The 17,371-nt window shown below is 37.2% G+C and overlaps 1 protein-coding gene across 3 annotated transcripts in view; it reads left to right on the forward strand.

The window, feature by feature from the left end:
• MIA3 (MIA SH3 domain ER export factor 3) overlaps positions 1–12,964 on the forward strand; it is a 34,033-nt gene extending 21,069 nt beyond the window's left edge. The window contains exons 17-29 of one of the 3 annotated variants that reach the window (XM_014052278.2): positions 38–128; positions 1,006–1,144; positions 2,014–2,115; positions 2,200–2,260; positions 2,350–2,385; positions 2,554–2,621; positions 2,723–2,820; positions 2,916–3,047; positions 6,520–6,588; positions 6,682–6,761; positions 6,922–6,993; positions 7,556–7,700; positions 8,181–12,964. In XM_014052278.2, coding sequence (XP_013907753.2) covers positions 38–128; positions 1,006–1,144; positions 2,014–2,115; positions 2,200–2,260; positions 2,350–2,385; positions 2,554–2,621; positions 2,723–2,820; positions 2,916–3,047; positions 6,520–6,588; positions 6,682–6,761; positions 6,922–6,993; positions 7,556–7,700; positions 8,181–8,497 — 1,410 coding nt within the window. In that variant the 3' untranslated portion in view covers positions 8,498–12,964. The remainder of the gene's footprint in view (positions 1–37; positions 129–1,005; positions 1,145–2,013; positions 2,116–2,199; positions 2,261–2,349; positions 2,386–2,553; positions 2,622–2,722; positions 2,821–2,915; positions 3,048–6,519; positions 6,589–6,681; positions 6,762–6,921; positions 6,994–7,555; positions 7,701–8,180) is intronic. The other 2 variants (XM_014052279.2, XM_014052280.2) reach the window with 2 other exon arrangements.
• The last annotated feature ends 4,407 nt before the right edge of the window (positions 12,965–17,371 follow it).

Here is a 17,371-nt window from a genome sequence, read left to right on the forward strand (position 1 = left end):
GCATATACATCACTTGCTATTCATTAAATTCTTGCAGGTTAAAACAACATTATCTATCATTGAGGAAGAAAGAGATCACTTACGTTCCAAACTAAATGATGAAGTAGCAGCAAGACATGAATTAGAAGGTGTGTTCAGCAAATAAGAGTTTAAAACTATTGTTTTAAATGAAGTATTATGCTTGCTTAATTTTGTAGACAAACAAGGTCTATCCAGCTTTTAGATTTAGATTTTACCTCTTAACAGTTCATAAGTTATAGCTGTTAGGTTAGATATCTGTTAGTCTTGACTTCATATCTAAAAACCCGGAAAAATGCAATTCTTACTGGAGAGCAATTCTGAGTGAGCCTTGATTATTTGTTTTGGCTCCTGTATTTTGATTTCACACAGGGAGTCCAAAACATAGACAGAGCAACAGATTGTTCTATCCTCTTTTTTCAAATTCTCAGGTTTTCAAATATGCCCTGGCTCCTATCCTGAAATTAGAATGTATTTTGTGCCTTTGATTTAGTTTTTGACTCCTGACAACTGCCTAGACTAATTTCTGCAGTTTTCTTGGCAAGATTTTTCAGAGGTGGCTTGCCATTGCCTCCTTCCTGAGGCTGAGAGAAAGTAATTTACCCAAGGTCACTCAGCTGGCTTTGTGCCTAAAGCGGGATTGGAACTCAACCTGTTTCTAATCACTATGCCAAACTGACTCTTCAAACAAGAACTTGAGCCTAGTAAAAAGAAGGGGTGTGCACAAGCTAATTTTATTTTATTTTTTGTGTACTTTTAGGATGTGCATATGTATATTCTGCCTAATACATCATGTTGCCTCTCTGCTCTCTTCCTTATTTCCCTCGTCCATACTTCACTTCTGGGGACTGCTATCTTTTTTAAAAATCCACTGCTAAATGGCTTCATTCTCTGAGTAGTGTTTTGTGTTGCTACATCAGCCCTCATAAGTGTTAAAAACATTGCTATAAAGAATGAAGTAATACTATGTAATTTATTCTATTGCAGAGCAAATCAAGAAGCTGGAGCATGATTCATGTTCCACACAGACAGTAAAATCTCAGCTAGAAAATGAGTGTAAAATGCTCCAACAGAAAGTAGAGATTCTCAATGAACTTTATCAGCAGAAAGAGATGGCACTTCAAAAGTAAGTATTTTTAAATCACCATAGGGAGTATAATAAAATATGATTCTACCCTCAATCAACTCCTAGCCTTCACTACAGCAATTTTCAACTGATGGCATAAATGATGATGTAAAGACATACCTGCTAACAGTCCTGGAAAAATGGAGGAAACTGCACATGGCAATTGTTAAGAAAGCAAGCACACTCTCCAGTCCTGGTCACTATATTTAAATATTTACTTATCTATTGAAAAACTATATATTTGGTATCCTGCAGGAGAAACTGTTTCTAAAATCAATGCATTCAGTAGAATGCTTTCATATTCCTATTACAAAAGGACAGTTAGCAGTATCAAAAGTAAAGAAACCTAATGAAATAGTAAAGAATTGCTAGGTGTGCCTTCAAGATGTTTCATTAAGAGAATAGTATCCAAAACGTGTCCATACTGTGACGTTTATTGCATTTAAACAGGGTTGGATGGGGGGTTGTTTAGGCTAATGGGTTTCTTTAAGCACTGTGCTTTTACAATTTCTTCAGTGACAATCACAACTCTGGCAGTTTTGTTAAAGACGTTTCAGATTTCTAAAGTAAGATGTCTATTCTTACGGGATGTGTTGGCGTTTAAAATGTCTCTCTTGCTTTCTCATGCTTTTGTCCTTTTGCTGGAAAGTAAAGTGCCAGCATATTTGATAATGCCAAATGCAGAAGAGCACACTCTTCCCCCTTACTTAACAAGAGGTAGTGCTCTTGTATCTCTTTCTTTGAGATTACCTTGACTGTTTTCCTACCGCCTCTTCTGGTTACTTGCTTTTTGCCATCGGCAGTTGAATGTTGCCAAGTGGAACATAACTTGATTGTATTTCATTATGCCACTACTTATTTTGTCCTAGGAAATTGACACAAGAGGAGTATGAACGTCAAGAAAAAGAGCAGAAACTTTCTGTTGCAGATGAAAAGGCAGTCCAGGCTATTGAAGAAGTGAAAATTTACAAGTAATTCTGATACGTAAATATGTTGGCTTTTGGTTTTGAGAGAAAGCATTGTGGTTAGAAATAACTTTTCATCTTCTTTGACAGGCAGAGAATTCAGGAAATGGGGGAAGAATTGCAAAAAACAGAGCGGTCATATAAAAATCAGGTCTGGAGCTATTTCAAGACATTCTGAAAAAGAAAACTTTAGATTATAAGGTGTTCTGCAAATTAAAACATTTTTTTTAATATTTTAAGATTGCTGCTCATGAGAAGAAGGCCCATGACAATTGGGTAAGGCTGTACCTTTTGTTTTAAGAACAGCATTTCAGCTTTGAACATTTTGTTACATTGTGTTTATTTACTCTATTTATTTACTCTTCATATTCCTGTTCAATCCTTTGATTTCAAGCGATATTCAACTAACAGTTTTGGATTTATGTACTTCTATCTTTTTTATAGCTCATAGCACGTTCTGCAGAGAGAGCATTAGTTGAAGAAAAAAGGGAATCTGCTGGTTTGAGACAAAAGTAAGCATGTTTTATGTTTCTAAGAGACAACACTAAGGAAAAGTTAGCATTTTTTTTAAAGGGGCTGAAATTCCACTAAGAATGTTCCTTTTTCTTATTAGAATCATAGAAGTGAATCAGAAAATAGCTTCCCTTCAGAGACCAATAATTGTCAAACCGACTGCAGGCCGGCCAGACCATCAGACTTTACCTCGCAGAGGTATAGTTGTTTTCCATGTGTTTAAACTTACCATTTTAGAAGAGCAAATAGATACTTTGACACATTTGCTATGTATTATTTCTACTTCATAACAGGTCCATTAAGTCGAGATGGATCTTTTGGGCCCTCGCCTGTGAGTGGTGGAGCTCCTTCCCCACCACTAATGATGGAGCCCCCTGGACGACCACCTTCTGCCAATCCAAGGGATGGATCAAGAGGTGAATTTAGTAAGCAATCATTTTAAAAAAAATAATTATTCTGAAGCAAGCAACTAATACTTATCTTCTAAACAGATATACATAATTTAATTTTAACTATTTGTATATTTACCTTTTTACCATTTGTAAGCAGTGCAGAGTTGCTTTATCACTGAGATGGGCAGAATTTAAATGTAATAAATAAATAAGAACTCTGGAGTTAGCACAGGTAGTCCTCATTTTAAAACTGTAACTAGGACAGACAACTCTGTCATTAAGTGAAATGGTAACTAAGTGAAAAATTACATGCCTGCAACTGTGTTTACAATTTTATTTCCACTTTCCTTTGCTTTGCAGCATTAGAAGGATATGACCCTAAACATCTGGGTGAGCTGAATTGGCAGGGAAGGTTTCCAAAACTCAACTCATGAGAAAATCTTATAGCTCTTTTTCCCCACTTTGTCGCCCTTTGGAATGCTCACCCACAATAAAATTGATTCTATTTATTGGAGAGGAAGGGATTATAACAAAGTAAGCAGCATACAAATGGGAATACACGAATGGTTTGGACCACGACCAAATCAAGTTCTGACCCAAAAAAATCACAGCATTTTTTTTCACAGCCGATTTTGCCTTCTGTGCCATTTTTTTTTGTAAGCGCCAAATTTCCAAAATTAGGTTCAGGTCACTACCAAATTGGGTTGTGACCAAAATTATGGAACGAATGATGGTCATGACCAGAGGTTCTACTGTACTCATTGAAAAGAGTTTGCTTAGCACACAGGCTGTCCTCAAGGAGGCAACAGAAAGCAGCTACTTGGTGGGGCAAAAGAAAGCCTTTAGTGAAAGATTGAGTAGGGTCTTATAAATTTCAGGCAGGATCTGCCAATTAAGCTCCTGGCTGAGCTTGTTAATCTACCATTAGCGCTTTTTAGGGAAGAGTCATGCTACAGAGAAAACCCACTTAAGAAGAAAAGGCTTGTTTAGGCAATCTCTCTGCTTTAGGTTGGTGGGTGATCAAGCGCAGAGCAACACATACTAACTGCCTGTAATACCTGTGAACACATGACAGAGAGAGATACTGCAAATTAGTCACAGTTACTTTTCATCATAACCATGAATAGTCACTAAATGAGGACTACAATATGAAAATGGATTGTCACTTGCACAGTGAGATTTGCTTTGCTTTTCTCTCTCTCTTTATTCCTCTTGAGAATATCCCCACTCATTTGAGGTAGATTTGGGGGAATTTTAGTAGAAACAGGTCTTGTTGTGCCAATGATATTTGTTCAGTTGTGATGGACCTGGTAAATATTTCTTACTGTCGCTCTCCATTATGTTAACATCATCTTTGTATCTTGGATGAGCTCATACCTGGATAGGACTTGAAAACCTTCTGCACTTCAGTTACCAAATACTGCATTTGGCAATATTCATTTTGCATCATCATCTATCTTACCTGAAAAATATTACAAATTCCTCCCAGTAATCGAAAAGCTCTTCCCAAGTGTAGCAGATGGGGTTTTTTTAATTGTTAAATTCAGTAACTAAATCAAGTGGTTCTTGTGTTTTTACCACAACCTAAATCAAGATAAGGAGAACTGGGGGGTGGGGGGGAGGTATAGGTAGTCCTCAACTTACAGCAGTTTATTTAGTGACCATTCAAAGTTACAACATCATTGAAAAAGGTGACTTATGACCATTTTTCACACAACAGTTACAGCATCCCCATGGTCATGTGATCAAAATTCAGACAACTGGTTGGCAACTGATTCATATTTATGACAGCTGCAGTGTCCCGGTGTTTTGTGATCACCTTTTGCAAACTTCTAACAAACAAAGTCCATGGGGAAGCCAGATTCACTTAACAACTATAGCAAGAAAAGTCATACAATGGCAAACTTGCTTAACAAATGTCTCGCTTAGCAACAGAAATTTTGGGCTCAATTGTGGTCATAAGTTGAGGATTACCTGTGCTTAAAATGACTATAGCTTTAAAAAAAACGAGCATGATAATTTTCTGTTTGAATTTGTGTGAGAAAGAACTTTGCCTAGGAGTCTTCCAGTGCTAAATCATAAAAGACCTTTATAGGAATACTTAGCTAAATCCTATGTGTGGAAGTTTCTGCCCCAAAGTTTTGAGCTGTTTCTCTGTTATACTATGTTGATTAACTTACAGATTTTTAATTCCGATCTTTTGCTTTTTGTTGCTAAACTTTATCAAGCACTTATATACTAGTGATGAATTTCTTTTATAATCCCTGTTCCATGTTTTAATTTGAATATCTCATGTATGAAAGGAAAAAAGAACAGTTGTATATTTTATACAGGTACAGTATAGGTGGTACCTTGCTCAATAGTAGTGACTGTGAGAGGGATCTTGGAGTCTAGTGGACAACCATTTAAATATGAGCCAGCAGTGTGCAGCAGCTGCCAAAAAAGCCAACACAGTTCTAGGCTACATAAACAGAGAGATAGAATCAAGATCACGTGAAGTGTTAATACCACTTTATAATGCCTTGGTAAGGCCACACTTAGAATACTGCATTCAGTTTTGGTCGCCACGATATAGAATAGATGTGAAAACTCTAGAAAGAGTGCAGAGAAGAGCAACAAAGATAATTAGGGGACTGGAGACTAAAACATGAAGAGCGGTTGCAGGAACTGGGTATGTCTAGTTTAATAGAAAGAAGGACTAGGGGAGACATGATAGCAGTGTTCCAATATCTCAGGGGTTGCCACAAAGAAGAGGGAGTCAAACTATTCTCCAAGGCACCTGAGAGTAGAACAAGAAGCAATGGGTGGAAACTAATCAAGGAGAGAAGCAACTTAGAACTGAGGAGAAATTTCCTGACAGTTAGAACAATTAAATCAGTGGCACAGTTTGCCTCCAGAAGTTATGAATGCCCCAACACTGGAAGCCTTAAGAAGATGTTGGATAGCCATTTGTCTAAAAAAATATAAGGTTTCCTGCCTAGGCAGGGGATTGGACTAGAAGACCTCCAAGGTCCCTTCCAACTCTGCTATTGTATTGTATTATTGTATTATATTGTATATTTACTTAAAACATATTCTACATTGTCTTTTTGAACTCAAGGTAATGTGCATAATGCTCTGCCTTTTTTTCATATAGCAATCTTTTAAGATGGTTTAGAAAAAAAGGTGGCATAAAATCACTGCATTTTCAGAACTCATGTTGAATTGAAGCCTAAATCTTCTCAGTCCTAGACTAATACTGTACTTCCTTCCTAAATCACACTAGTTTAAAAATAGATGTAGCTCTTTTTATAAAGAAGATATAAGATACAAAGAAACAGAGAGGCCTCCTGGTGTTTTCCAGGTTGTTTTTGGACACCCTTTGTTATTCCTTTCAGCTCAGTTAATGTGAACAATAGTCAGAATTGGGAGATTGTTGTCTAAAGTATTTGGAGGGCACTGTGTTTCACAGCCTTTAATTGGCAAGATGATAATCTCTTTACCAAACTGCATTGTAATCTTTCAGATACTATGACTGATGGCCCTCCACTCCAAAAAAGACATTCTGATCTATCAGGAAGAATGTCTGCCCCAGGTAAGAATGACAAGAGATTCCATGTACATTTTGAAAGTGTAGCATCTTTTTTCAAACAATATTATATATGTTATATATTTTTTCTCCTTCCAGATCTTGGTCCTCCTGTAACAACACTGATCAACTGTGGGCCAAGAACATCTTCCCCTTCAACTACAGTTCTTGATGGAATTGTAAGTGGGGAGGTTTCTATTTCTTTGGGTGAAATGACATACTGTATGGAATCTTTGTTTTGTTACCTTATATATGCCATATCATGCCTTACTTATGTATCAATTTCTATTTGTCTTTCACCCCATCTTTATATTGCTGGGGTGCAATATCTTACCAAAGCAAAATCTTACCAAAGAGCTTGAGGTCCCCCACGTTTCTGCTGTCCCACCTTCCTCTGGTGAAGCAACTGCAGTGAGTACCAAGAGGCTGGGAATGGTGCCTTTCTCCTGCATTTGATGGGAAAGATATAAAAAGCATGGTGTGCTTCATGACTCGGCATGAGTGATGTGGTGCAAAACTCATTCTGGGTTGCAGTTCTTTCTCTTGGCTTTGCAATTCGTTAAAGCTAAATGCCTTGTTGGGCTAGCTAAGGAAAATATAATCCAGTTGCTTCATAAATGGTCGCGCTTGATACTTAAGGCTTTTCTAACCCCTGAGGACCTCTGATCATTTTCTTCTGTAGATGGTGTGGGATTTGGATTGGCTGGTATTATAAAGGAATGCACTTAGAAGAGTATCTAGTTCAGATTTGGATTGTCATTTTGAGAATGCTTTTATTGTATAAAATACTTCTTTGATGCCTAAATACAAGTTTATTCTTGAAAAAGAAAAATTCCATAAAACACAGTGAGCTCTAAATTTGGAAATTTGAGATCTTTTCAGCAACAATATTTCTTAAAGTACTTTTAATCTATAGTTCTGTAATTTCATGAACAATGCCCTTATAGATAACTAACACTGCAGTCTTCTGCAGGTTAACATTGGTTCTAAAGGCCCACCATCTTTCCCGGGAGCCCCCATGATGACATCCCCAGCAGTTGGGCCTTTGCCACCTCCTATTCGGTTCGGACCGCCACCCCGCCTGCCCTATGGACCTCGTCCTCTTCCTATCCCTTTAGGTATGAACTTTATTGTTCATTGTGCTTTTTTCAGATTATTTAGCTTTATTGATAAATATCTTTCAAATGCCTTTTAGTACATATCACAGTTTGCTAAAAATGCACTTTAAAAGAAATTCTGTTGTTAGTATTGAAAGAAATGTTATTTTGTAGAGAATATGAAGTGGTGTTATATACAAGGATTGGGTCATAACAGTAACACCAATTTGAGTGTTATAGGCTTCTTTGATGGCATGTTCAGTCTTGTATTAAGCATAGTTGATTTTTAGCAAAACAAATAAAAAAAGGAAAAAGCTTAGAAGTGTCAAAAGGCTGTAAAGAGCACAAATTCCTTATTCTTACAATCCAGAAATCTTTTACAGCCTATTTTGAATATTTATGTGCAGGCATAAAGACTGAAGCGTGATTTCCTAAAATGCAAGTGATGGCAAATGGTAACTTGATTTTGAACCACACAGTTTCTTTTTTTTTCCCTTTCAGTTCGTGGAGCTCCTCCACCGCTACCTATGCCTAGAGATTATCCACCCGGTCCTCCATTTGGAATGCGAGATTTTCCTCCTGTTCCCCTGCCTCCTGAACAGAGAGGATATATCCGTGGGCCACCTCCTTTCCGGCCACCTCCCCCCAGAGATTATCCTCCAGGTCCACGACTACCTCCACAAGGTTTAAGGGATTATTCTCCTCCTGTTAGAGACTTGCCGCCTGCAAGGCCCAATGACTACCAAGAAAGCCCTCCCTGTTCTCAGTCTCCATCTAGCTCACAAGACTCGGCACATCTTCCTGAACAGAAACCATGACTTCAGATTTCTGGACTGATTTTGATCACGTTTTATGTGCTGAGGATTTCAGTGGCTTCAGCAGGACTCTTCCTTCTAGATTTGGTTTCAGTATAGCTTTCTTTTTCTTTCCTTTTTTTCTTTATTTCTTTTTCTTTTTTGCAAAAAATAATTTCTATAGTACTGTACATTTTGATAACCTTTAAATTGGACTTGTTCATCCTCTTTGGATGTACTTAGAATGTTTCTGTGATAAGCCTGAAGCCTGCTTTTACAGCTGTGACCAACTCGCAGTTCTCAACGTGCAATATATAAGAAATAGCTGTATAGTTAGTTTTTAAATAATGTAACCTATGTAAATGATGTTGTTAAATGATTTACAATTATAATCTGAACATTTCCTGTGGAAATAGCTTCAGTAAGAAAAGCTACCATTCATATATAGCCTACAGTCACTGTAGACAAATGGTTTACATAAAGAAAGATTCTAACTCATACTTTTTAAACCATCTTGCGTAAAAGTACCAGAAGAAAGCTACATGCTATATTGGAAGGACAAATTACTAATAAAGCAAGATTCCTTTTTTGCTATATACAAAATTATTTTTAATGGTTAAACAAGTTGAAAGTAGTTATAAAGAGTAAGTATCCCAGAGTAAATGTTGTTCCACTGTAGTAAGAAAGAATCAAAGATAAAAATATATGAGAGAGCCCTCTGCTGCTTTAGAAAATACTAAATCAAATATACACAAAGTCTGTTAATTTCAGCATCATTTATAGTGAAGTGTAGCAATTAGTTTGTTGCTGGTTTGTTCCAGCTAAAGGCTCAGGTAGAATTTTGTCATTATTTTTATATCAAATAACTGGGCAATTTATTTAAAATAATTATTGAATTGATGCTGAGAATTGTTTTCTAACATAAGAATATTTTTCATTATATCTGTCTTTAAAAAATCCTATCCTGTTGTATAAGGGTAGATGCATTTTCTAGGAGTAGTATTGAATCATGCGGTTTTCTTGAGAGTAGGTGGGTGGGTGGAATGATAAAGTGTGAAAGATAAGACAATCTTCATTTCACAGAACTTCTGAACTGACCCTTCATGCTTGTATGCTTGATTTAAACATACATATACATATAATGATGCATATACATATATGCTTGCATACATATTCTACTTATATCTACTCATAATATTATTTCCAGGTTGTATCAACAGAAAAGATAAGCTAACTACAATTCAAAAATTAATTGTAAGTCCACCTACTCAGTGATAAAATCTACAGTGGAGAAATTTTTGGGTGACAGTTCAATTATGTTAAGAGCTATATTTTGTTGGGGGCTTGGAACAGAGCCCAAAGAATGTGTGCCTTTGTCCCAACCAGCAACTGCAGGACAAGTGATGGTTTACAGAGGGTAAGCCAAGGAGTGCCAATTGTTAATCCTTATAGAATTACAGTTTGGGATCTTCAACCGAAAGAAGATTAATCCATGATTTGAAGTTTAAGCAGAAGTTCAATAGACATTATTTACCTTGAAGCAAAACTTTCACTTCCTTTTTAATGAAATGTTAATTGAGTGTAACCAAATAAATAGTAATCATGAAAGGACCCTCCTAGAACAGAGCATCTCTGTTCCTTGAACATAAATATTCTGATCTATAACTTAAAAGTTTTGGCTTTTGAAAGATTTCTTAGAACCTCCTAATTTAATAGAAAGACTTGATTATTTTGTAAGGTGGCATTATTTTTGGAAAACATTACTACTAACACAGGCACTTTCAGATACTGGAAATAAATATGTGATGAAATAGCTTTGTAAATGTTCACATACACATGCCTTTGAATCAGGAGTATCATCAGAGGAATGAAACAAGTGTTTTTTTTCCCTGATAGTACCTTCTCCCCCTCCTCCTATTTTTAAATATGGTTTCATATTTTCTTTTGTACGTAGAGGAAGGCACAATAGGATACGGTATCATTGAATTGATATTAGGATATTAAGAGAAAGTGAGCACATAAAGTTGGGGTTTATGTGTTGATTTTAAGAGAAAAATGCTGGGTGTATAATTGTGTATCTCTAACTCAGAAACCAATGGAAAAAGCTTGAGATGAGTGGGAGTTAACATCAATGAAATCCTGCCAGAGAAGGCCATTGGCACATCTAATACAACATTTGAGAAACTCACAAGCCCAAACAGAAGGTCATCAGCCTTTTGCTATTATTTTGGCCACCGATCAGGATATTGAGCATACCATTTGTGGTTTAAGAAATAATATACGGCCATTAGTGTTGGTAGCCCTCATGAGCCTTTATGAGTTTGTGTAATTCCCTTTTAAAACCATTATTACCTATCATTTCCACAACTACAACCAGGGAATATCACAATTTACAGAGTGGAAAAATGTTTTATAGCATTTCTGAATTTCCTTGAATTTAGTTCATTTGATATCCTTGAGTTTTAACATTGTTAGAAAGAGAAACATGCTTGTGTTTCCACAGTATGCAATGTTTCTCAACCTTGGTAACTATAAAATGTATGGTCTTTCCTAGCCAGTAATATCTAAACATCTCAAAGTTGCCAAGGATAAAAAATTCTGGGAGTTGAAGTTCACACATCTTAAAGCTGCCAGGGTTTGGGAACTATTGACTCTTTTTATATCTTCCCTTTGTTCCAAGTGAAAGAGCTTTACATTCTGCAGTCTATTTTTGTGGGGAGTTATATAGTTCCCTGTTGTGGCCCAGCAGGATCCGGTTGAGCTGCTGATGACTCTGATAGCGAGGAACCATATGAATCTGCCATGGAAGATGTGGAGGATCCTGTGCAGGGTTCAGACTCAGAGCAAGGACCAGAGAGGCCGGTTGGCCACCAGGAGGTGCCTGAGGCATGGAGCAGTGGGGAAGATCAAAATCAGTTTCTCCCTGATGCTAGGTTGAGAAGGGCTGAGAAACGGAAGACGCAACTCCGTAGGCAGTCTCATAGAAGATAATTACACACAGGTGGTTGTGGATTGACCCCTCCCAAGAGGGTTTATAAAGCGTTGGGAGGGGACATTTGCAGGAAACAACCGCTCGAACTAGTATTGAAGAAATCTGTCTGTATTCTAGCCGTGTCTGTTCGTTTGGATTATCTGCATTGCTTCATTTGAACTATCTGGGTTGCTGCTAAGCTATTATATTGAATGTGAGTTGTCTGGGCCCTCAGCCAAAGGATTTGTTATCTCGTTAATTAAATAGTGGCGAACAGCCAAGCCTGTGTTCTGGTGTATTCACAGGCCAGGGGGGTCCAAACAGTTCCCTAACTACTTTGTATGCTTCATTTTTTAAGGAAGGGCATCATATTTGCAAGTTTGAATTACAATTTTATTTTACTTTTTTTTAATTCCCTTTTCAATTCCCTTGGAAAAGTATAGATTTTTTTAAAAAGCAGGTGTTAATTAAATAGCTATTTTCATCTAGTTGTTCACTGTAACTCCAGGATAATTTCCCCCATTCAGGTTCTGCTACCTGAGATCTTGCAAGTGCATAATTTCAAATGAAGGTTAAGTGGTTGTTTTGTGCCAACATACATAAATTTGCTTTTACTATTTTAAAGCTCATTTGCCCGATTTGGAAATCTTTTAGCGCTTTTTGCAATCTATTTTTTGATTGCACCATCCTGAATAGCTGATATCATCAACAAATGTGGCCACTTTACTGATAAGTCTCAACTCCATCTATATACAAATTGAAGTTGAATACTTAATATCACAGAACATGTCAAAACATGTCAAAATAAAAGCAATAAAATGAAGTACAGTAAAAGAAAAAACATGAACAGAGCAGAAGTAAGATACCGTGAAATCTGGTAAGAAAATATGATTGCCCACGGTGGTGCAGTGGTTAGAGTTCAGTACTGCAGGCTGCTTTTGCTGACTGCCAGCTGCCAGCAATTTGGCAGTTCAAATGTCACCAGGCTCAAGGTTGACTCAGCCTTCCATTCTTCTGAGGTGGGTAAAATGAGGACTCAAATTGTTGGGGGCAATATGCAGACTCTATTTAGAGAGGGCTGTAAAACACTGTAAATCGGTATATAAGTCTAAGTGCTATTGTTATTGCTATTGCAGTATGGAACTCCAAAACTACAGAATAGCCCCAAATCAATCCAGAATTCATTTGCTATTAGTAAAGCACACATTTTGAAGACTGCAAATGCAAATTTAGCAATGGCTTGTTTTATCTTTAGCAGAAAGAGATTTATTGCAAATTCTGCTCATCCAGAAATTACTAATAATGAAAGATACTAAGAATTCATTATGCATATCTCACAAGGTTAACACATGGCCCACAGATGCAGTATTTTCAAACAGACAGGGACACGTCCTTGTGTTTTCTGAAAGTTGTCCTTCAGTGTAGCTGATGGCAGGATACCAAAGTATCTCAACTACAATCCGGTTAAAATGTTAATTGAAAATATGATTGAAAATAAAGTTTATTATCCCTCAACTGTGTTCCACGTAGTGCTTTGCTTTATTCCACTTGCAACTCTCTTTTTTGTCTAAAGACAGTCTTAGCCTGTTCTTGTCCCAGCAACAATAGTGTCTCTAACATAAAACCAGTTTCAGAATTGTCTCCAATTTCTTTTTCTTTGTCCACGTGGAATGAAAGTTGTCTAGCAAGATCAATATGTCAAAATTCTAAGTTAATGGAGATCAATCTTTAGCCAGTATATGAAAATACTTAACCACCCTTTTGTCTGAAGCCTTCAACTATAGGCTGTATTAAGGATACATTTTGCTACTTGGAACAACTTTCATAAGTAATTAGTTTTTCTCGTTCAAGCTACCTGGTAACAGACACCCAGCACAGTTGGAATTAATCAACTGCCTTCTAAAAAAAAGGATTGCTGCTGAGCATTCAACAAAATTTGGGTGGTATGAGCATTTCAATTCTTCGTGTATTGCAGCATTAATCCTAATTCAAGAAAGGCCGCCTGGAGAACTATCTCCAGCATGGTTAATTGTTCAGATTATTGCTAAGTATCGATCAGAATTTATCAAACCAGTGCTTTAATCTAAATTGATTATTTAGACCATTGCCATATCTGGGGAGAATACAGTTGTCCTTTTCTTACAACCGTTCATTTAGTGATGATTCAAAGTTACAACAGCAGTGAAAAAAGTGACTTACACCTGTGTCTTTTCACATAACCTTTACAGCATCTCTGGTCACATGATCTAAATTTGGTCGCTTGGCAACTGGCATGTATTTATGTCAGTTGCAGTTTCCTGGGTCATGTGATCGCCTTTTGCAACCTTCTGACAAGCACAACCAATGAGGAAGCCAGATTCACTTAACAACTGTGGAAAGAAAGGTCATAAAATGGGACCAAGTTACTTAGCAACTGTGTTGCTTAGCACCAGAAATTTTGGGCTCAATTGTGATTGGAAGTTAACAACTACCTGGTATGGTCTCTTTGTAAAAATGGATCATGTGCTCGTAAAGCCTGAGTGTTATTTCATGGTAATCTCCATGCAGCTTCTCAACTTATGATCATAATGGAGCCTGCCCATAATGGTCGTAAGTTGGCATGGTTGTTGAATGCGGCATCCACATGATCACCTCACTTAACAACCACATGTCCTACTCCCCCCATTTTGGTTGTTAATCGGAACATAAGTTGTGTGGGAAGCCTAGCACAGGCTCACTCCTGCACTGCAGCACATCCCCAGCTTACATGCCACCTCGGACTTCTCCCACCCTGTGCTCTGCTTTCCACCCCATTGGTGTCCCACAGGTGTTGGGTCTGCTTCCTGACTTGCTGCATCACCCACCCTTCCGGGGTAGGGTGGAAGGGAGATTAGGTGGGGGACCAGTCATAAGGGTACGAAAATTGACAAGCATCCAATTTTGTTCATGTGATTGCAGGGACACTTCAGCCTTCATTCCTAGTTCTAGCCAGGTTTCTCTCCTTGATACTCCAGTATGCTACCTCTTGCTGGTCTGTCCCATGCCATTGTTCACGCCAAACCTGACTTCTTTGGACTTAATCTCAGTGAGATCAATGATATACTAACATTGGTAATAGGGAGGTTTTTTTTTTAGTGTTTCTGGTTTGTAACTTCTTTATTTGCTGGAGGGGGCGGGATAAAGGAGTCAATCACTCATCCTCACCAGGATTTTTGACATTCAGTTCCCTCCCTTCTCAGAGAATGCTTGCTTAAAATTGGCCTTGATGGAAAGAGGACTTCATGAATTGAGAAGATTTCTGTTCCTCTTTCTAATCTCTGTGTTGTACTTACGTTTTTTTTCTAGATCACAAAAATATTCCTTCTCCTTTCAAGAAAAAAGTGATAAGGTTCCAGGAATTATATCCTAAAAGATTCTTAATTGTTATTATGTGGAATTTTCTCAATTCTTGCAGGTGCAATGTCATTGAGAGGAAAGTGGTTTTTGTAAATTTATTCATTATTCTATCCCCAGCATAATAAAATGATAACTATTCTATAGCCCCCATATCTTCATAGTATATTTGATATTATATCAGCTCTCACATAATTTAGTAATTATTTTATGGAACACCATTTTCTTCTCTTAAAGCTGATGCTTCTAATCTGTAAGAGCATTGGGTTGCCCTGACATCAAATTTGTTCTTACTGTTTGACATTGGGTTTTGCTGATTAGATAACTTGTTGGAATAAAAATGACTAGTGCATATTAGTATGTAAAAGTAAAAGGTCGAGGTTATAATGTTGCTATATTATTCTACTGTGTTAAAAGGAGTTGGAAGTCAATGTTTTTCCCCCTTTCCCCTACACATTTTTCCCTTCTATTTTTCCTCCTGCATTTTCCCACTGTTTTAATTTTCTTTTGCATTTTATATTTTCAAAGAACTTAGTAATATTATTAAAAATATTTGTTCTTTGTTGTAATATGGTTCCTTGTGTAGGTGTGTGTCCTCCATGGCCTAGTTCATACTAGGGCTTGCAGAGTCACGCTGAATCAGACAGGAGACAACTGGCTCCGAGAAAGCCATAACATCCTGATAGTGAATAACATAACATTCTGAGATGTGCCCTACCATTGACACCCAGGATTTGACCATATATAGAGAGAACTTTCCTGAAGCAGTAGATTAGAAATTGTACTTTTACAGGCTGTTTTCTATCACATGTTATTGCTCCTCCTGCCTTTGTCCTATCTCAATAAAAGGGGCTCTCAGACCCCCAATCTGGGTCGCTCCATCTCGAGAAAGTTCGTGTCCTGTCTTTTCTCAACATTGGCCTCATGGGCGACCAGCGGAAACTTCACAGTTCTTACTGCTTAAAGAGTGGAACGGAATAAGATTCTCTAGGGCTTCATTTCCTTTTGAATTTATTTTGTTCTTTTCTCTATTATATCCACTGTCTAATTGAACATTTTTCTTTCTATATGGCCAGCCAGATTCTTTTTCTTAGCCAGTTTAGTTAACTTCGATATTCTGTGCCTTTTGTGGCCTCTGAACAGTTATGTGTAAGCCAATTAAAAACTTGTTTTCATTTTTTTGTTATAAAACTTATCCAGTTGTTTAAAAATAGAAAGTACAGTTTGTGCAGCTAACGGTATTGTTTTAACTATAAAAATCAATTGTTACTTTATACTCATTCATACTGTCTCGGAGTTGGCTTTGAGCCTTAGTTTCTGATGTGTGGTTGTTGCTGGAAATAGTTTTCTCCCCTGGCATCTAAATTTAGCCTAGACTTCTAATAAAGTTAATTTCTCATACCTATTATTTAATGGCAATCAATGTAAACGATTCTGAGAACAAAGTGAGCTTTGGATGCCAGCAGATTGTCAATTTTCAGTTGTTTTGACAGTCTGTCCTATGATTACACATAGCATACCATGTCTTGTTTTTTTTAGAAGTACTTTATTTTCATCTCTGGGTTACCTCCTTTTGATTCAAGACAGAGAACAGCAGAGGTTGTAAACCCATTGTTTTCATAGCAGGGCAATATAAATTCTCAGTTAATGTGTTGGGTTAGATCAGAATTAAGACAGTGTTCTGCTCCTTCAATCCTCTGGGTGATCAAATAAATGAATTAAACAAATGAGGTTTTTCTATACAAATGAATGATCCCAGAACTATTTTCTGGGGAACCTGACTTTGAGCATCTCATCAACGCAAGAATTGCCCATTTCTGCTCATTTTTTAACCAGTTGCCAATCTATGGGAGCGCCCCTCATTTTCTTCCATGGTTCCTGAGTTTGCAAAGGTGGGACTGTGAGGGACCTGTGTCCAAAGTTGTTTTAAAGGCCAAATATATCATGTTTTAGAGAAGTGATCCAACATGCATCATTGTGTAAAGGCATTTTCATTCCTTTTCATCATGTCCCATGTTTGCTTATTTTCTTTGTAATACTATTAAAACAATTGCCATTTAGATGATCACAAAAAGTTCCTAAGAAGTTAGTAATAACAGCAACAGTTCCAAAGAATTCCAACAAGATGAAAATAAAAACAAACAGAAAAAGCCAGTGCTGCTGTACAAAAAAAATCATGTCGGAGCGGTCACAATGAGGAATATGTAGCCTGGAATAGTAGTCAGCCTTAGGCAAGTAACATGCAACATGAACGGATGTTGGTTGAATGGATATTAAAAATTATGGCAAATGGCTTCTTTAGAAATATTAAAAATAAAGATTCACTTGGTCAACAGGGATGACAAAGGCGCTATTACCAATTTTTATTTTGGCTCAATCTTCCCCAAGCACAGGCTACACATTTCATAAAGCAAATGCAAAATGTAGGTTGAAGGGACATACTGGAACCTTGAGATTCAGAAACATGGTATTGGAATGTTGGTATCTGTCCAGATTGCACTTTAGAATACTCAAAGAACTTGCTGATAGTTTGGCCAAATTATCATGTATTTGAG

Source organism: Thamnophis sirtalis, unplaced genomic scaffold (genome assembly GCF_051295495.1).
Source record: "Thamnophis sirtalis isolate CommonGarterSnake01/CBP01778 unplaced genomic scaffold, rThaSir2_p1.2 scaffold_6, whole genome shotgun sequence".
Lineage (NCBI taxonomy): Eukaryota > Metazoa > Chordata > Lepidosauria > Squamata > Natricidae > Thamnophis > Thamnophis sirtalis.